This window comes from Acipenser ruthenus, chromosome 6 (assembly GCF_902713425.1).
Source record: "Acipenser ruthenus chromosome 6, fAciRut3.2 maternal haplotype, whole genome shotgun sequence".
NCBI classification, from domain to species: Eukaryota; Metazoa; Chordata; class Actinopteri; order Acipenseriformes; family Acipenseridae; genus Acipenser; species Acipenser ruthenus.
This window is the reverse complement of record NC_081194.1, coordinates 69937026-69958197: the sequence shown is the minus strand read 5'-3', so window position 1 is coordinate 69958197 and position 21172 is coordinate 69937026. Positions and strand designations below refer to the sequence as shown.

The window sequence follows — 21172 nt, the reverse complement described above, 5'->3', positions numbered from 1 at the left end:
GAAGTCTAAAGGAAGGGGTTATAAAATGTGGCCTTCAATGTTAACCCTAACCCTAAGCATTTACTGTTTAGTAACCAATAACAGTTGCTCATTTTTTTTTTTTTCCTTTTTCCTTTAACTGCTTCACTGGACAGCCGACCTGACACCTCTTTCATCTGGTTCCTCAGCCCGCTTAAATCCATCAAGTACCTCATCTGCACCCGCTACAAGTGGCTCATCATTAAGATTGTGCTTGCTTTGCTGCTGCTGGCTATGCTGGGTCTTTTCCTGTACAGCATGCCAGGCTATATGGTCAAGAAATTGCTGGGAGCGTGAACGGGTAGCAGCGATGGCTGGGTGGCACCTCTCACCACCCTGTGTCCATCCCTGCAGTCCAGTCTTGCTCACCATGGACACTCCCTGTTGCTGGAATTTCAGTTTTTCACGTTTTCATAACCAAAAACATAACTCCTATGCCCTGAATAGATTTCATACAAGGCACTAACACTGCTTTCACTGCATTGACTTTGGTTCTTCCTATGTGCTTTAAAAAATGCATTTTGCAGACCTACCTACCATTTCATGGAAAGCAGCCCAGACTTGTTGCACTAACCTGCTCTCTACAGATCTTGCACAACTTGACATGCTTACCATTTATAGTATTTGGGGTGGAGGTGGGCAAATATTTAAATGAAGGTAAAAGTTTCAAACAATATCATGCACTTAAACTGTTTAGAGGGTCTAGTTTAGTATGTTAAATGGAAGGTGTCCTTATGATTTCAAGATTATCGGTATTTACATATTAAGACATTATCATTTCACTTCAACGGCAGTGCTTTAAATGAAATCATTAATGAACATACAATTAAATACAAACGAATGGATGAAATCTGATACATTCCAATGTGCTTCTCCCGACACCAAACATGATTAATCATGGATAGGCCACTTACTGTAATTTAAGTTTTGCTTCTCTTGTAAACAAAATTATTTTGATAGGGGTTTTCTTTTTCATCATAGTTGTCATCTGAATGTAAACACAACATGACAGAAAAGTTTTGCAGTTCTTCCGATTTGCAGTGTCGCACTTTGGCATTCATTCTACAATGACCTTGTGTTCACTAAGCTTTATCATCTTTTGTTTTTAAAGCATACAGAAAACGGGAGAAGTCATACAAAAAACATGTATTATCTTGGTAACTCTTAAGGACCATTTCAGGCAGAGTAAGGAAAACCGGCAGTGTAAAACTCCCATATCATGTTAATCTGTTTTGATTTGCGGCGTGCAGTTCCCTAGACGGAGTTTGCTCTTGTTTGAATTGTAGTTATGTACGATTAGTATTTTAAGCCTTTATTTTGTTTTTATTTATTTATTTATTTATTTATTTATTGGATTGGATTTGTGTTCACTTCAAGTCAAGTTTGCACTTATATGTTGCTTGTTTAAAAAAAAAGTCTGTATTTAGAATGATCAGTTTTGGTGTGCAATATTTGGTGTTCTATTTTAGTTGTTTGTCTGTGTTAAATGATGATGATAATCAATAAATGCTTGGCCTGTCTCACCAGTCGTCCCAATACAAGTCTGTCCTGGATGCTGAATCCCATGCGAATCGTCTGTATTCTAGTCTGGAGAAACTACAAGTGGTCCTTACTGGGATTCCTGGCTGCCCTGCTGCTACTTCTGTTCATTGTACTGGTGATTTACTCCATGCCTGGGGTAATCAGTGAGAAAATCTTTAATGCAGGCAGGTAAACAAATGGTCCTCACTCAAGGGTGTGCAAAGCTTGGGATGCCAGCTCAATATTATCAATACAACTAAAGAACCTTTACTACTGGTCAGACTTTCTGACAAGGTAAAATACACTGTTGGAAGACTTACACCAGTGGTATGAAGTGAAGCTACAAAAGGCATATCCACCATTCAGAAAGCTTTTTCAGGCACGAATTAAGTAGATGACCACTACTGCAGAACATACAGAAAGGCCTTTATTATGTTATTACAACACAGGAACTGAAGTACTACTGGCTTTACCATTGTTTGCAAATGTAATTATTACAGTGTTGATCACAGTGTGGGTAAAATCATCTCAAACAGTTGATTGGCATTTGAGTTCATGCATGAGAGATGTCCCGTTTCTGGTTGTAAAACTCTCATGATCATTGAAACAGATGCTGAAAAACCCTTTCTTACCGTAGTATCATTTGATAGAAGTGCTTGCTCCTGTACTGAAAGTTGTGTTTATGCTAATATAAGACCAGTCTATAGTTCTCTACATATGGAGAAAAATGTCAAATGGATCTGTCAGCCATTAAAAGTGCATGTGTTGGTATGTGAATCTTATTGTCGTCTAAAACCATTCAAACACATTTTACTTCAATTGAACCTACAACATAACTGTATAGATTTTGCCGCAGTTGCACTTACAAAATAAGTACAATCTGCAGTTATTTGGTGTAATTCACTGCACTGTCACTGGGGTTACGTTACATAGTATTTTTGCTGAAATCTATTTTGTTCATTCAAATCTTCATTTTTAAAGGTGTGTGGAATTCAGACTTTAGTCACAATATTGGAACATATGTGTCTCATATACAATTGGGTAGTGCAGCCTGGCTCTTATGAATGATTTTCTGGGGACATAAACGTCATCATTGACTTCCCTAGTTTCTAAAGGATCAGAAATATTTTGGTTGCATTTTATGTTAAGTAGTACAAGAAAAACAAACTCTGACTTGTGTAACGCCTTTAAAATCATATATTGCACCCACTTAAGTTAACAGATGCTAGATCGTGCTCTGAAGTTCTGCTTGTATCTGCTAAAGATGCAAATAAAAATTGAATTTAGTGTGTTTGACAGCAGCAGGGTTAATCTGAACAAACAATGTTCTCCCCCTGTAGAAGTTTCCCCTTGTAACATTGTGCATGCTATCCCCCCTCTTTCTGTTCTGTGTGGTCCAGGCTAGGAGGTAAAGACCATCAAGGTGGGTGGCCATTATTGTTTAACAATGACATTTGTATATTGTTAAGATGATTGATATATTTTTGGAATGAAACCTGCTTGTTCTGTAAAAGTGTCTGGAATGATCTGTCAGTTGTTTACAATACATAGTAATAAAAACTGTTGAAATGTTCTTAGTGTGGGCTGGCTGAGTGTCTATTTGTTTTTTTGAGGCGAGGCCTAACTAAAATCAAAACTAGTTAACAATGTTGCATTTTGACATTTTAAAGTACACTAATCCGTCGCATATCTGTCTTATTTGTTTATTTAGCAGATGCCTTTATCCAAGGCGACTTACAGAGACTAGAGTGTGTGACCTACGCATCAGCTGCAGAGTCACTTACAAATACGTCTCACCCGAAAGACGGAGCACAAGGAGGTTAAGTGACATGCTCAGGGTCACACAATGAGTCAGTGGCTGAGGAGAGATTGGAACCGGGGACCTCCTGGTTACAAGCCCTTTTCTTTAACCACTGGACCACACAGCCTTCTTATGGCTGTGTGGACTTACGGATATGTAAAAAGTCGAGTGAATGAATCCTGTTTTAAAAACCATTATACACAGCTGTAACAGTTGCTATATTCACACAATTATTGTTTTGAGATTCAGCTTTTATTAGGGAGCTCCCCTAAAGATGCAGGGTATTATTGTTTGTGACAGGTTAGCCGTCTGCCATGTGGGTGCGTTCATTCGCTGCTGAGTGACAGGCAGGAGATCGAGACGGAGGGTGAAGTTCATACACCCCGCAGGCAAACAGGATGTATTTACATATCAACACACTGAACAGCTCACGTGACACTACCAGCAATGGCAGCGCACGGAGCACATACAAACACAGTGTACGAAAACTTAGGTAGGCTCTACAATCTCTCTGTTCAATAATAAACTAACGTTGTTGAAGAGGTTGATCATGGTGGATAAACGGTTAGGGTGGATACGTGACAGATTACTGTAGCACTCATATGAATCTCAATCACAATTAATCTATATATTCGACCACAAGAGGACATTTGGATACAAAACACCCCAATCCCCCCTCGCAGGAGATAAGAGTATAGGTACCACATCTGATTTGTTGATGATATCACTCTGAAGCTTACATTTTGATGGTTCATTTGTAAAATACCAATTACATATACAATCAAACCTCCTTAATGTCACTTCAGTTAATGTCACACTTATTATCATCAAATTGAAATGTATAATGGGAGTCAATGGAAACAAACCTCTGATAATATCACTCTGTCACACTCCGCTTAATATCAAGAAAATGTGAAAGTCATTGAACAGTGATTTCCACCCCAATTAATATCACTTAAAAATGCATCAACTATAATGTATTTTGACACATTCTGTACTCAACAGCCTTATGATCACCGAGCTTGACTCCTGGAGATCGGTCAGAAACAGTAAAATTGTTAAATTATCCCGGTTTTGCTATTGTATTCACAAAACTATCAGTGTGTTCAGCAGGTTAACAGCAGAGTATTAGGTTGTGTTAGCACCATTCAAAAATAAAATAAAAAATCTTCTGGATTACTTTTTGTAATAATTATGTGTAAATCACATGTTTAAATAGTATAGCTGATCTATCTTTTCAAGTCTGGCTTTTTGTACATCTAACATGTTTTGATTAGATGAAAATAGAAAGAAAGCAATTAGTTGTTATGATATGCAATAAATACACCCAATGTTTATTTTTTAAAATTATGAATGTGTTATTATATGCTGTTATTTTCATGGCTTCAGGGTTGCTACAGCGTCAGTGAATTGAAGAAGAAAAATCGTCCCAGTTTTTCACTCTGGAAATCTGCTAACCCTAGTTATAGATGAACTCCTGACAATCTCACTCTGCTTATTGTCATAATTTATGCTTGGTCTCTTTGAAGTACTATTAATTAGTACACAATTATAAGTCGCCCTGGATAAGGCCATCTGCTAATACATAAATAAATAATTTTATTATTATTATTATTATTATTATTATTATTATTATTATTATTATTATTAAGCGGGTTTGACTGTAGCCAAAGTGTTCTCTAAGACAGAGTTGACCGTCGGATACAATATGCCAAGACCAATCATGATATGAATCAATAAATACAAATGATCTCATTATCTAATTGAGACACATATGAGATATTTAACTAATTGTTAAATTGATTGGTATAAATGTAAAGCCACCCTCTAATTCACAATTAATGTGAACCTGATGAAGACACGTTAGGTGTCGAAACGCATTGTTTGTTTTAGATCCATGTAAAGAATATTTTGATGAATATAAACCAGAAGGAGTTGCGCATTGAATCCTTTTGAAGAAAAAAATGTTGAGAGTGCGACAATGAATGTCCCTACAAAAACGTTTTTGGTAAGCCATTAAAACTGAATAAAAAAACCGAGGGTATCAGTGTATAACATAAACCTGGAGGTACCAACTGCAGTAGGGGCGCTGTTGAAACATCATCAATGAAAGTCAGGCTTTGGTTGTTTTGCTATCTAATTGATGGGATTTTGTTGCACAAAAAACAGCAAGAAAACTGTGCCAAATTATATCCTATTTTACATAAAATAACATACTTTTAACAGTAAAAGTGCATTTTCAGTGGAGATTACTTCAAGCACTTGCAAAAAATCTAACCTTATAGAGTTTATTAAATGTATGAATGGGATACAAAATATATTTGAGATACATGTGACATTCAAATGTTATGTACATAAAACCACAAAGTCCCCCCCTCCCCACCAAGGATTACGAACACTCTCAATAAACTTAGCATAACAAAGTGTGTCTCTTTATAATTAGGCAAGTTTCTAGTTCCAAGAAGACTCAACCTGCATTACTTGTGTTGGTGGAATCTCTAATTCAGCATTTACCTGTGAATGAAAAGCAATAAACCAATTAGAGACTCAACACATCTAACACATTAAAAACAATTTGACATGAAAACACACACATAGTATAGAACAAGAATTAGCAATGAAGTGCATAATCACAACCGGAAAAGTGGTTTCCAGATACAAGCACCATGGAAGTGTCATGGCTAAACGGACAGACACCTCCATATATCCCCACAATGTGACACTCTCAATGTATAGTACATGTTTATACCACGTTTCATGATAACTGGAAAGTGGTTTCCAGATTCATGCAACAATGCAAGTCCCTAGTGAGAGGTACTCTGGTGGTCTTTCTTAATTAAAAAGTATTTACCCAAATAAGGTGACACAATGAGATCTTGTGCGTCTCAGACTAGCACTCACCCTGGAGTTCACATACTGATGCAGTAACATTCTGAGCTCAGAGTTCTGCTGTTTCATGCCATTCGTTTCATTGATAAGCTTCATCCTCTCAGTCAGTACATGGCTGTCGAAAAGATGGAAACAATTAGCTGAAACTGACAACAAAAGTTTATATGGGATAATTCAAGCCTATATATATATATATATATATATATATATATATATATATATATATATATATATATATATTTTTTTTTCAGATATTTTGATGAAGTCTATTTCAATGACTTCCTTGACATGAAGTGAGTACAGATACATCAAATCGTTGAAAATAAAAAGTTTCGGAGACTTATGATCTCTCCATTCTCAATGTGCTGTAACTTTGGGGTTTTAATGTACACTGTTTCATCAAAAGGTAAATGCTGAGATACTTACTGATACTTCTCCAAAGCATTATATAGGGCATCCCACACCTTTAGCTTGGCCTCTGGGATCACATTGACCATGTCCTCCCAGTAAGCAGCATCTTTTGAGTCGTCTCTTTCATTCAAGTTAAAAAGCTTGGACTGCTGGTGAGACTTGTCCCTGCATATTTAAAAAAAACATAAAACCAGGCCTTATTCTTTATTATATAAACATCGTACACACAATATGCCACGTAAAATATAATATAAAATAAACACAAGTTTTTACACCAGTAATAAACAGAAACATGTCATCAATTTATTGTGGTAAAAGAATATCACAAACTTCTATCATGTACTGTAACAGCAATTCCCAGCCATTAAGGAGTTGGTAGTCATTGGCCAAGTATTAACGTAAGTGTGTTAAGTTGCTTCTTACGATATCTTTAAACTCAAGAAACACATAATGGGGAAGGATAAAGGGAAACGTACTTAAGGTGTTTATTTTTTTTATTTTTTTTTTATTCAACTGGCCACAGAAGGATTCAGTTATACAAAAGGAAAATATTATTTTCCTACCGCAGGCCCACTTTGACACCACTGTCTACTGTAGTGAAATGCCTGTGTTGAAGTAAACAAATACACAGAGCACCCACCTGGGTTTGAAGTGCTCTTTTGTAAAACCTCGGAGGGCCTGCAGGACATCGTTGGGGTGAATGAGATCAGAGGATGAGGATCTGTGTGAGGAGCCGTCTCCAGTCTCTTTCTGAGCATGACTCTCTCTCTTTCCTGGAGACTCGTCTTCATCTGCACCCTGAATTTTTTTTTTTTTAATGGTTAACATGGCTCAAAATACCAGTCCTTCGAAACGGAATGGTAGTATATTAAGTAGACACATCTTACCTTGCTGTCTACAGTCTGCTGCTCTCTATATTTGATAAAGAAATCAGCCAGCTTGTACACATCCTCTTCATTCTCAATTCCCAGTGCCTTCATTGAAGAACAAAATACACATTTTCAGTTAACTCTAATGAAAGTAAAATGTATTTATTATTTAGCACAGAATACAGTGTAGGGGAAGCAACCAGGCGTTCAGAGGTTTGAAAGGAATTCACACTAACTGTTGAGGACAATTCTGGTAAAACTTAATATGTGTATTTCTTAGCACAACTTCTTCAGGGTATCAGAATGTAGATCACAGTATCCACCCTTGTTTTTGTCTCTTATGTGTGTTTTTATACAATTGGTAACGGATGTGTATGTGTTCCTACTTAAATTATACTACTGCTGTATTTGGGAGAAAGTGGTACGAAACATAATGCAAAGATAACACTGAAATCTATTTGGACTGCACATAAAATGTAATTAATTTTAAATCTAAAACTTGTCAGCCTATGACTCCCACCCTACTTACCATGAATATGGCATCCAGCTTCATGAGGGACTGCTCATCTTTCTCCAGCGGGGAAAGCAACTTGAGCAGCTTACTTTCAATCAAGAAGCCCTGAGAGGGGAGAGAAACGCTCAGGCTGTTACAAAATAAAATAAAAGAAAAACTGATATACCTCCATGTAAATTATTTTGCGTTCTTAGAAACTGTGGCTGGATTTGAAACAAGATTAAAGCCCTCCTGATTTGACCAGTGGAGCAATCACGTTAAAACTAAGTGAAAAGGCAGCGAGCCTGACTTACTGTTTCATCACACAGGATCTCCAGGAGTCTTTTGATAGTTTTCACTGAGATCTTTAAGGGCTGGTCAGCTGAGCTCTCTGTATTATCAGTGTCCAATCTGTCCTGTTCCTGGAAAGGAGGCGAGTCATTTTGGGTGCCCGGCACACACACTGCTTCCCACTCTTCATCTGCATCCGTGTTTCCTGCAAAAAAAGAAAAAAAGAAAGGTATTTATTACAGTGCCTTTAATGAACACACTACCCAGTGAAACCCACTCATCCACTAAATTATGGTAACAGCTCAAGAATTAAGACAAAACAAAAAACTGAAGTTTTTGTTAACAAAAACAAAGTATCCCCAGTAGCATAACATAAAGGGTATATCATAACGGATTGAATGGTTTGCAACACAGAAATGTGAAAAGATCTGTATCATTGATATGTCCAGAGGTTAATGTGGCAGTAAAAAGGTACATCTTTACTGTATACCACCTGTTTAGATCATAAATAAACCCCATTACAGTGTAGTCTATGTGACAGAGAAAGAATGAATCAGAGTCAACAATCTCCCTCCAGAAGTTATCGCCCTAATACGGTACGCGATGTGTCAGTCATGGATTGGAGGAGACGTGATTGCACTCGCTACCAAAGGGAGCAGGACTAAAGGTATATCAGGGGTGGCCAATCTGTTCCTCTTTTATGGTTACGCACTGACCGTGAGGAGTAAAAGAAACCGTGAGTGTTTAGTGATGCGCTGTCTGTCTATTAACTGTTCTTGTTTGTCATTGTAGACAGCTAAAGATCCGGGAGCTGTCACTGTTAAGCACTGCACTGTACCACTGTTAAACACTTGTTTCACATTCACTTGCACCCGGAGCACTCACTATTGGACTGGTGATCGTGTAGGTGTTTTATAGTGTGTGTTTATTATTATCATCATTTCGGGACTGAACTCCGTGTTTTTACTGAGCCATAAATAAAGCTTCATTATTTACCATTGAACTGTTGGTGGACTGTTGTTTCTAAGCACTGCATCACCTCTACACCTGTGCACTACAAACCACTTTGCCACAGTCTATTATTAGCATTGTTCAGAACCAAGAAACAATGACATAAATGATGATATGCATGCATTATTATGGTTTTAAGAAGAACAGTATGCAATAAAGGATACAATCTTATGCACATAGAGGTATCAGAACAATGATTACACAGCTAAAGAGGTAAACTAAGATTATCACACATTCTCTCACCTTTTGATCTGATCACCTCCTCTGCAAGCTGCAGTGCCAGTTTCTTCTTTTCGTGCTCCGGGACGATGGGTCCGGAGCGCTCCATGAAAGGGAGGTGAGGTTTCTCCCAGGCCAGGCCCAGCTGCTGCTCATGAATGATGCGGTCTGTCTCCAAAGCTCTCTGAACCAGCTCCTTCACCTCCTCCTCGTTCATCAGCCAGATCTCCTGGAACTTCTTAGCATCAACATTAGCAAAATGCCTGTAGATAAAACAAGAACAATTAGACCAACATCCTAGCAACACCACTAAAGAAAAATGCAAAACCTAGAATTGGCATTGACAGGCTGAGGATATAGGAAACCTGGCAGCTGCTCTGCCAGCAATATTCATAATAAAGCAACAGTGTTTAAAAAGAACAGTTAGGATTTTGACGGGAACAAAATGTGATCGAACAGATTTCACAGCACTCACTTCATTTTCTTCTGCATCTCTTTGTACTGCTCCATAATCCTCTTGTAGTCCTCAGTTAGTCCGTGGTTTTCCTCCCTGAACTGCTTATCCTGCTTGGTATGTTTAATCCGGACATTATTTAAAATATCCTGCAGCCTGTGAAGGGTATATGGAGAAGGACCAGGTATGTTAGCAACACACATCCTCCTTCACAGCTGTAAATACAACACTAGAGACATTAGTATTTTGAAAATGTAGATCACCATGACCAAAATTAAGGTGATCTACATTTTCATAGTAAAAATCAAGTCTCATGACAACTGGATACGTGGTTCTTTTAATGTATGTAAAGCTCTGGAGTGTCACAGTCGCCTCAACTATATCTCTGTTGTCAACAGGATAATAAACCTAGCATCAGTTTGTTCAAGTCTTGCTTTAAACCCTGCAGTTTTTCACAAGGGCCAGCAGGATGTTCTCTGCTGTCTGCTGTTAGCATTTATCTATGCTACTACATTAATCCTGAAATGGCACAACACTATATAAACACTTTGAGTAGTTCAGATATTCTCAAGAAAAGTAGAAAATCATAATAGTACTGTAACCTCCAAAAATTATTTGATTTGAGATGTTATGCTGTACTGCAATTTATTAATGCCCAGCAGTAGCTAAGCAGGACATGTTTCTGCCTGGTACCTGGTGATTTTTCTCTTCTGCTGGGACTTGGTGATAGTGTTCTCCTCATCTCGTTTTTTCAGCACCTGGAAGTTATATTCCAGCTTCTCCTGGTTCAGCTGATAGGTGGCTTTCATCTGTTGTAGCTGCTGCTCCAGAATCTGAGAAAATACATTCTATTTCAGACACCTAAGGCATTCTTCTGGTGGCCTAGTGATCTCAACATTCACACATGTTTTTCCATGGTCTTAAAAATGCTTTGCTTTTTCTATGCTGTATTCTTAAGAAATACTAAAATAAACTAAAATTCAATGACAAACGTTTCAACAGGAAGTTTTTTCCCAATTTCTTCAAATGTTTGCATATATTGGAAAAGACTTCCTAGTCAAAATGTTTGTCATTAAATGTTAGTTTCTTTTGGTATTTCTTAATTCAGCACTATTGGGTGTTTAATAGTTATGGGTTATATAATATGCTGTATCCTTAAAGAATATACCTGCAAATAGGATGTTATACAAGGGTGCATATCTAGAGATTTACCATGATAAACAGAGCTCTACAAACAATCACTCACTTACCGAATACCACTCTGTCATCCATTAGTATTTATGAGTTCCCCCACATCCAATATACTAAAAACAGGACTATGACCATCAAACACTAGCTGACTTTCAGGAAACTGGCATCTGACTGTTGTTGACATTTTAAAATGTTCCACCATGTGCAAAGATCAAGCAACAAAACCTAAACAATCTCAATGTCATTAAAAAAATGCATGAAAAATGTTTTCTTCAACTAACAGTCCTTGGCAGAAATAATTGCCTGAAAGATGCATCACGTTTCATGGCTTTAAAACTGTACTTTTCAAAAACGTTTAAAACAAAAAACATATTCTTTGACCGTAAAAACAGAATAGGTTGACTTAATCCTAGATGAGGGTCAGCATTTATTTATTTTTCATCATTCACGTGAACTACACTCTGATCATGATGGTCTTCTTCTGCAATATCCAGTAAGTTCAATGCAGTTGAGTCTCACCTGCACGTCAGTCTCCAGCTTGATCTTGATCATGTTGTATTCCTCTGCATCCTGCACTCTCAGCTGCTGTAGCTGCCGCTCCTGTTCTTCCACTCGCTTCATCCTCATCATCAGAAACTGCAGCTGAGAAAGCAAGGCACCCAAACATGGCATATAAGAAATTCTGGCAACATGTTGTAACACATTTGTTTATGAAGTCCTCTTAATGATCTTTTAATTTGTTAATTCGGCTGAAAAGAAACATCCAACTTCTCCTTTTCCTATCTGAAAGTCAACTAAAACTGCTAAGACGTGGCAGGCAAAGAATGGTGTTTTTGAATTTGGAAAGGACATTTCAAATGTTATCAGTTGAATTGGAAATGTTTTAAGTGGGATTAACAACAAAGTGTTGAATTGGCGTTCCAATAACACATTTCTCATGCCATTTCTCAACAAACAGCACTCAAATTCAACACATATTATTGTTTACCCTTAATACAATGCAGTAAAAAACATCTGACTATATAAAAACTACCTAAATGCAATTCATTGTAGAATAAGCAATATGCAACTCTTCAGAACAGATGTATAAATAAGAACTGCAACTTTGTTAGGTGGTACATTTGGTGATATATGTTACATTTAGTGGAGCAGATTAATGGGGGTAGTAAATGTAGCAGCCTAATTTGGGTATTTTTTTCAAGTGGACCCCTTATCACGCTGAGAACCTCTGGCTTAAACGAGTACCCCTTATATAATTTTTCTATACTTAAAAAACAGTGATCAAAAGACATTTCACCTCTTTATCCCGGCGACATTGCATCATTTGCTCCCATTTATTATGGTTACTGTCCAGCAACTCCCTGCGCTCTAGCTCAAAGGATTTCTGCAAAAGTATGAAATAATAACATCAAATCCAATAGTTCAAAATGTCCTGTTTAACATTTATAAACCTTACCGTAAGATAGCACAAGTAAATGTATATGACCGAAGTAGAGGAACCTACTTAGAGTTTCTTAGAAAAATGCTAAGTTAAAATTCTGAAAAGAAAAAAAATCTTAACCCATATTCCTCAAGTAAGTCAATCGTGTACCTTTTACAATTATCAGGGAAAATTAACCCTACATTTTTTTTTTTTTCCAATACTTTTTTCAAACCTATATGAAGTACCGGTATTTACAGTTTTTAATATACACCATTGTAATACAGTAATTCTCCCCACCCTTGTGTTTTGTACTGTACCTCAATCTGGTTTAGTTCTTCGCGGTAGGATTTCATTAGGTTCTTTATTTGCTCCTCCATTCTCTCAATCATCAGGTCGATATCTTCAGCTTGCTTCTTCAAGTCTTTTACATAGCGATCATCACTCGCTTTCAGCTCCTGTTGGGAAAGTACTTTATAAGATCATTACATATAACCCATAACATTAATACACAGTCTAATGCAGTTGGTATTTCTACTGTATCATTTATATATTTAGATGGTAGCAATCCTGAGGGATACGGGCCCAGGTAGGAGAATGCAGCGGCCAAACAAAATGACGGTGCCAGATGCCTACCTGGACGTGTTCAAAGCCATGCGATAGCAGGCCAATGGCCCGTAGCACAGTGGGCCAGTTACCTCCTGCTGCAGCTAACAGATGAGGCACAGGCTGCAGCAAGAACCAGGTATTTGCCAGGTATTTGCACAGAGCGTGGAGGCTGGAGTTCCCGGCCCGAGAACAGGGGCAGTGTGGGGCTACCCACCGGGGACCGGGGTCTTGCATGGCCACCCTACCGTCAAGCCCCATTGATGGCTCCAGTGTTCAGGCCTCCACTGGAAGCTTTATTGCGAGAACCAGGTCCGGTGAAGTGTTGGACATGCCAGGAGGTGGGCCACATCACTCAGGACTGCCCAGCAATGGAATGTGACCTCATCCATCCAGGTAAGAATGTTCAATTACCTCAGTCACTCCAGCAGACGAGTTTTGTCCTTCCTGTGACAGTGGATGGTACACAAACTCAGGCTTTCTTGGATGTGGTCAGTCCCTAATACAAAAAGGGTTAATCTTCCTGGGGCATAAGCAAGTAACAGGATGGGTTAATATTAAATGTATTCATGGGGACATGCATACCTATCAAAAGGTCTCAGTTAATTTAGAGATCGGTCAGCAGGTGACACGTAGGGTTGTGTCCTCGGTTGTCAGTGCCTGTCATTCTGGGGGAGGGACTGCGAGCAGTTCAAATATTGGTTGGCTGCTGTGACTGCCCCGCTTCCCCCATTGGCTAAGAAGGAGGAAGTAATTGGAGAGATCTTCCACTTACGCGACCCGGCTTGGTTTTGCCATAGATTCAAACCTCGAAAAACTAAACAGGAACGCAGAGCCGCTAAGAATAAGGGCTGTGAATGGAGGGAATCCGATTGGTTTCAGGTGAGGGCGGTTGGTGGAGATTCTGGGGGGAGGCAGAGGAGCCAGCACAGGAGCCTGGTATTTTATTCTGGACCAACCTGACCCCAAGTTGGAAGCCATGGGAGCTGATTTTTTAGCTCGCTCCTGTGACTTTCGACTCAAGCAAGGAAATGACGCGCTGGGCAGGCTCTTTGACCAAGCAGCTGTGGGTTAATGGTCGGGTGATCGAGATCTACTGTATCGGGTTGATATATTACCCCAGACTGGGGAAGTGTGTCATCAGTTGCTCATTCTTAAGCCCTTTAGGGATGATTTATTGCATCTCGCTCACCTATTGGTCATTCTGAATTACGCTAAGCGTTATCCAGAGGCCATCCCACTCCACTCTGCGTCCGCTAAGTCTGTCGCCAACGAGCTTGTGAAGGTTTTCTCCCAGGTTGGTATTCCCCAGGAAATGCTGACCGACCAAGGTACCAATTTCATGTCACAGCTGGTCCACGAAACACCACCACCAGACGAATTGTGGAGTGTTTTAATAAAACCCTAAAAAGCATGTGGCGCAGATTAATTGAAAGTGGCATGCACCACTGGGACCAGCTGATTCCTCCCCTTCTCTTTGCTATCAGAGAAGTTCCCCAGGCTTCTACTGGGTTTTCTCCATTTAAGCTACTGTATGGGCGGAGAACCCAGGGCATACTCGATCTGGTCAGAGATATGTGGGAGGAACAGCACGACAATTCAACCAATACGGTCCGGTATGTGTTGGAATTGCGCAAACGTCTCGAGTATGTGGGTCGGTGGGTGCATGACAATTTGCAGCAGGCTCAACACAGACAGGAGACACAATATAATAAGGAGGCTCAGTTGAGCACGTTTCAGCCAGGGGATAAAGTGCTTCTATTAGTACTCTGCTCAGAGTCAAAACTTCTGGCAAAGCGGCAAGCACCTTTTGAGGTTACACGCTGGGTTGGGACACTGGACTATGAGATCTGCTAGCCGGGCGGCAGACAGAAAATCACATTGATCACATAAACTTCCGGAAGCCCTGGTGACAAGAGGCATTGTTAGTGGCGCAAGCAGATGACGTCACAGACCTGGGACCTGAACTTTCTGTTTTGGCGAAAACAGGGTCGGTAAAGATTGGGGACAATCTGACACCAAAACAGAAATGTCAGGCTCGGGCGTGGTGGCGGAGTTTCCTGATGTGTTTTCTTCTGTCCTGGAGCAGACTCGAGTACCCCACCATCACACTGAAGTTGAGCCAGAGGCGAGAGTTTGCCAGAGGCCGTATCGTATACCTGAATGCAAACGACAGGTAGTAAAAGCGAAGATTGAAGAAATGCTCAAGCTGGGGGTAACAGAGGAGTCCCAAAGTGACTGAAACAGTCAAATTGTGTTAGTGGATAAGCCAGATGGGTCGACTCAGTTTTGCATTCGCTCCAGGAAGGTCAATGAGTTGCTGGAGCGTCTAGGCACGGCTCACTTTATGACAACACTGGATTTAACGAAGGGGTACTGGCACCAGGTCCTGTATATCAGCAGGAAGCTCCTTCCCCACGATAAAATTGTAATACCATCAAGAAAGAGTGACTGGCAGAAAATGGGTAGTCGAGGCACTCTGGTACTACCTCCTGGGGAGACACTTCACTCTAATCACAACATGCCCCCTTAGCATGGCTTCACCGCATGAAGGACAACAGCGCCAGGGTCATGCGGTGGTACTTGGCGCTGCAGTCCTATGCCTTCAGGGTAGTCCACCGAGCAGGAAAACTGCATCAAAACACAAATTTTTTGTCTCGGGAAGGCATGGGGGTGTAGGATTTTCGAATTGACCGGTGGAGCCATTCTGAGAGGGGAGGATATGTAACATGACTATCGGGCACATGCATGATCTTGCAGGGGGGAGTCGGAAGTCCCGTCTTGACCCGCCTGCCAGTCATAGCAGTAACGCACAGAGGCTGAGCGGGGTGTGTGGTGCAGATTTGGGATAAAGTGTAGAACAGGAAAGATAACCAAAGTTTACATCAAAGGTGACACAGAACAGAGATCTATAAATAAATAAAAAAAAATGGTATTCCAATTTTAAAAGAAAACTGAATGGTTATTGAACAGTGGATACTGCATACAATGTAAATATTACAGCACATCTTCATTTATAATATAATAAACCTGCTGTTGTGTAAAACTTTGCTTGGTGGGTATTTTTATTTGTTAAGGTTCTGTAGTAGTAATAATAATAATAATAATAATAATAATAATAATAATAATAATAATAATAATAATAATAATAATAATGTATTATTTAAAAATAAAACACAATGTTCTGTAATGTTTTACCATATGAAATTGGCAGCGGATTTAATCAAAGTTGTCAGCTTGTTCCAGCTTTGTTCCAGTCAGACTGGATTTAATCAGCCTACTTGGCAGATTAAATAGAAATGTTGTTTTTTCTGACCTAGCGCCAAGAAGTTTAAACTTCAAAAAGATATCCAACCTCTTTTATGCTTTACAATTCTTGTGTTTTACACTCCCACAGATGGCCCTATAAGATATAAAACATTGCTGCCTAGAGTTAAACTTATTTTGCTCATCTCACCACAGTAACTCAATTAATCAAAGCTAGGTGGAATGTAGGAGTATGAATGTAACTATTCAAAGCTGCAGATTGCAAATGCTGGAATCTGCTAAAAAAAACTCTCACGCTTTCTTAAATAGCATTCCCTTCAAGAAGGACAAGAGGCAAGAACAAACTACTAAATGGTGGATGTAACATGTTTTTTTCTTCATTTTATTTGAGTACTTTACAGTATTAACAAGGAACTTAACCAACTAAAGCATATGTGTTTTATTGTCTAAATGAAGTTTTAGCAACAAAGACGCATGACCCTTCCCTCCTGATACCTGCTTGTCACTAGATTAAATAAATTCATTCAAAAAAAAAAAAAAAAGATTTGATACACTGCTAACTGACAATCCGAGCATCCCCCATTACCTGCTGCAAGTCATTGATGAGCTTGTTCTTGTCCTCAATGAGGAGAGCGCACTGCTGCTGCTGCATGTTGAGAATCTCCCACAAGTCCTGAGGGAGCTCCCTTGACCTGGCCATCGTCCACTTTTTTGTGATGTCCTCAAACTTCTCCAGACTCATCTTGGCTTCACTCTCCAGCCTCTCTGTTCTTTACAAAGCAGGTCATGTTATGCACTGCAGCACCTTGACGACCTGACAAATATTTTCTACAGCACCCTAGCACACTATACATTGTAGTATTATGTTGAGAACAAGTAAGATCTAGTAGTTTAGAGTATTTGAGGTTCTCGTGTATCTCTGCAAGCGGCTAAAGCAGAATTTTGCGTATAAATTTGTAAATAAGTTATTGTACTGTATTTTTTTTTGTTTTGTTAAAAACATGTTTATTAGATACTCTCTGTGCTCTTACCTCTGCCTCCTTGCCTCTGCTTCATCAGTTCTCCTCTGGGACTCTCTTGAGTCTGCCGCAACCTGGATGTTTGTGACCAACTCTGTCCCATCACTCTTGAGTTTAGTCAATCTCTAAAATAAAATAAAATAAGAAATCACAGACGGGTCAACTGCAGTGTACCAGTGGTTTAGTCCACTTCAAGCAGACCAACTTCGGGATTAGAAGATCCCCATTAACTGAACCCATATTGACCCAATTGCAGCATACTAATCAGAAGATCCAGTTAATTAGTTAAGATGATCTGATCAAGTGGACAAAGTTAAACTGATCATGGAAAATATAAACCAGGATATTAGAAGATTTGAAGAAATATGTTATTTGTGCTGCAGTGCAAATGTAATTAGACCAAATTATCCCCCCCCCCCCATTATATATAGATTGTTTACATTATCTCATCGTTGTTTCCCTGTATTCACTTCTGACATCGACAGAACATAAACTAATATTCTGTCATATAAAAAGTAAGTGGAATACATCAAACTACATAATCTGTATACTGTAAAATAGCATACATTTGCAGGACAATGTACACACCACCATTGTGGTCTGCGTACATGTAATGATTTAGCCTTCTTAATTGAATAAAATATACTAAGAAATCTGTTCTTAATATTCATAGGCTCAACAATTGTGAAACAATTGTAAAGTACAATGTAAGAGGAGGTATGGTAAGCAGAGTACCAGTAAGTAGAACAGTAACAATAAAAAAACACTGTGCATACACAATATCAATACTGGAAAAGCATTTGAAAGTGTAATCTTACAGTGTAAAATGTACATAGTTTTTATAACGGCTGCATGGTTGTATTAGAAGTTTAAAACACTTATGTTTATTAAAAATATACATTATTCCTGGGTGATGTAATACAGACATGAGGAATGTAAAGAACAAAGTTTTCATGTTTTGCAAGCAAATGTTCAGAAAAGGGAGACAAATCAGAGCAAGCAGACTAGCATAGTCTCTAACTTCACAGGAATTACTCAATACACCGAATATAGATATTTTTGTGACCAAAAGGGTCTGGTTTAGTATGCAGCAATCAGTATTAAACTGTATCTAGTTTAACTGATGGTCCCAATGGTCTAGACTTTTGGTATGCTGCAATTGGGATTTGCAATGGTCCTAACGTCCAAGTAAGTGGATCAAACTCACTTTATCCCCCTGTTGGACGCATAAAGCAGACTACATTTGGTACGTTACAATTGACCCTAATATGTCTGCATAGAGTCATAGGTAATTCACACATACAAAGATAAAGCTTTAGTGCCTGTACTGAGCCTCCATATCTCCTCTGTGTGAATGGGGTGTGAATGGGTGTGAATGGGATAAAAAGACATAAGAACACAAGAAAATTTGTGAAGGAGAGGAGGCAATTCATCCAGTTCCTAGCAGCTAAACTGACTGATCTCAAAACTTTGTCAAATTGGGTCTAAAAGGATCTGAGTGATTCTGCCTCAAACCCTGACGAGGTAAACCATTCCATCCCCTCCCCACAAGTAGCACAGACCTGCCTGCTCTGCTCCACTTGCTTTTCACTTTTAAGCTCCTGCTTTACTTCCTTCTTAGGATTGGGATCAACCCCCAGCGCCTCACTGTGAATTAAACAGAAAGTCATCTAGCATCCTGATAATAATGTATTTCAGAAGCTGGCAACAACAAAAATGGTGCATACCCTCAAAGACAAAGAGCAATCACAACATGGGATAGAAATAAAAGACAGTTATTAATACACAATATGATTACAGTCGATTTTATGTGCATTTTTAATAGGTGGACGTTATAACTTATATTTAGAATGAATGACACACAAACGTATTGTTGTTGCTCTTATAAATTTAAAAAAAAAAAAAAAAAAAAAAAACCCGTTAAATACTATAATCCCTACAGTTCTTTTACAATTGTTTGCGCTTTAAGAATAGTCCCTTTAAATCCCTTAAAAAAAAACGGTACAGCCCTTTGGAGCAGGCGTGTTCATAGTATAATACAGTATAGCAACTGCTGTAGCGCTTCAATGAAAGCACTGGAATGCACAATAAAAATAAAAACAAGCGAGTTAATGAAAAAAAAAAGGCGGATGTTTTACTACCACTGCCAGTAGGATTTGTACTGGTACCAAGGCAGCTGGTTCAAAAAAGTATGTATCTTTCTTCAGCCCTGCTGTTAAACTACTGGCAGCAGTCTTTTGGGGGTGTCTTACTGGCATCAGAATTTCTACTGGTAATAGATGAAATGGTAAACATCATCTCTCTTTCCTGCTTTCACCTGAAGAGAGAGACCTTTGAGGTCTTGAAAGCTTGTGATTAATTGTTTAGTTAGTCCAATAAAACATTTTCTCTTTGTCTACTGGTGATTGATACCCCCAAAAGACTGCTGCCAGTAGATTTTTTTTTACTGGTTCTAATCACCGTTTTTTGGCCTCGATTCTGGCTGCTATCCGGAGGCGGCGTGCAGCAATCCTCTCCTCCGGGATGTCGGACTCCACTGACGGGACGCTCTCCTCAGGCTCGGGCTCTTTGCTTCCATTCTCGGCTGGGTTCATGTCAGCAAGATTACAGTTTTGATGCTAATCCACTGAAAAACACCGATATAACATTCACACAATCACCGCTTCATGTAAGAATGAAAATACCCTGCGTTTATGCTTTGTTGACTTTGCGCATTAAAAAGGTATGTGATTGAGAATGGAAGCAGTCTCCAGTTTTTGTTACATTTTGGTTGTTTTGGTTGCTAGGATACAGCTGTTGCCACGAGACAGACGCACACGTGACCCAAACAGCAAGGCTTTTGTGAGGGGCGTGTTAACAGATTACTGTTGCAGTGTAGTGTGGAGAAAAACATTAGAATTTGCACGTTTGTGCGGATTCCTACATGTTTTGAGTGCAGGTTTGGCAAACGTACGCGTATAGCTACGCTTCTGTACAAAATGGCTATACCCTGCACTGTAGCGTTGTTTTGCAGAAGCAGACTTTTAATGAACTCTACGACCCTACGTTATGAATCATAACAAAACTGTTTAGAAATGCAGCATGTTTGGTTTATTAAGAAGAGAAAGGGAGAACAGTGAGTGCTACAGCCTTCACTAACATTCGGTTGAAGGAGGGAAATAAAGATTTACCGTAATGAAATGCTTTCAGCTATACATATATATATATATATATATATATATATATATATATATATATATATATATATATATATATATATAACACTAGTTAAGAAGTTCAAGTTATTTTATCATATATTTAATTACTAAGTGACATTTTCTTTCTCTCACAGAATAAAAACACGACAAAGCTTTAAGTAGCTAGTACTTTAATTTTAAGCTTCATATGAGTAATATTTAATAAAAAAAACACCTGTACATTAAGAAAATCATGATATTGTAACGATCCTGGGCCTGCAGTAACCGCCTTCGAGAATGTTTTGTGACCCAGAGTCAAAAGTTCGACTGCAGCAGGTGCTCAGAGATGAGAATCGCCACCAATCAGAAGCTTGGCTTGCCGCAGGAGCTGAACCTGTTACAACATTGTTGTCACAAATCGGGATAAGATGTTGCAACAATCAAGGGAGCAGGAAGCCGTGCATGCTTGGGATTGGTGGCTGGTGCACCAGGGGCGTGGCTTGGGTGGGGGGATAA

At 39.0% G+C, this 21172-nt stretch overlaps 2 protein-coding genes across 18 annotated transcripts in view; one reads left to right on the top strand and one right to left on the bottom strand.

Annotated features, from left to right (window-relative positions):
* Positions 1 to 3112, top strand: part of LOC117411175 (otoferlin) — a 138163-nt gene extending 135051 nt beyond the window's left edge. For 10 of the 17 annotated variants that reach the window (XM_059025755.1, XM_059025753.1, XM_059025752.1 and 7 more), the window contains one exon: positions 1546 to 3112. In XM_059025755.1, coding sequence (XP_058881738.1) covers positions 1546 to 1732 — 187 coding nt within the window. In that variant the 3' untranslated portion in view covers positions 1733 to 3112. Of the gene's footprint in view, positions 1 to 134 lie in introns of all 17 variants that reach the window. The other 7 variants (XM_059025757.1, XM_034018425.3, XM_034018420.3 and 4 more) reach the window with 2 other exon arrangements.
* On the bottom strand, positions 3102 to 20252 carry drc1 (dynein regulatory complex subunit 1 homolog (Chlamydomonas)). Its single transcript, XM_034017970.3, has 17 exons — positions 19941 to 20252; positions 19043 to 19127; positions 17493 to 17605; positions 17048 to 17231; positions 12909 to 13046; positions 12466 to 12552; positions 11688 to 11810; positions 10671 to 10810; positions 9999 to 10133; positions 9548 to 9786; positions 8317 to 8498; positions 8039 to 8128; positions 7528 to 7614; positions 7281 to 7438; positions 6656 to 6805; positions 6242 to 6344; positions 3102 to 5854 (listed from the first exon to the last, which is right to left on the bottom strand). Exons 1-17 carry the CDS (start codon positions 20072 to 20074, stop codon positions 5792 to 5794), a joined length of 2211 nt encoding a protein of 736 aa, XP_033873861.3. The 5' UTR covers positions 20075 to 20252; the 3' UTR covers positions 3102 to 5791.
* Between the last annotated feature and the right edge of the window lie 920 nt (positions 20253 to 21172).

What these genes read in the sequence shown, in the direction of transcription:
- drc1 (XM_034017970.3), bottom strand. Translation starts at nt 20,074, where the DNA reads ATGAACCCAGCCGAGAATGGAAGCAAAGAGCCCGAGCCTGAGGAGAGC. An exon ending in AAGTGGAGCAGAGCAGGCAG is followed by an intron (nt 17,606 to 19,042) that starts GTCTGTGCTACT and finishes ATTTTATTTTAG; the next exon opens with AGATTGACTAAACTCAAGAG. An exon ending in GCAGAGGCAAGGAGGCAGAG is followed by an intron (nt 17,232 to 17,492) that starts GTAAGAGCACAG and finishes TGCTTTGTAAAG; the next exon opens with AACAGAGAGGCTGGAGAGTG.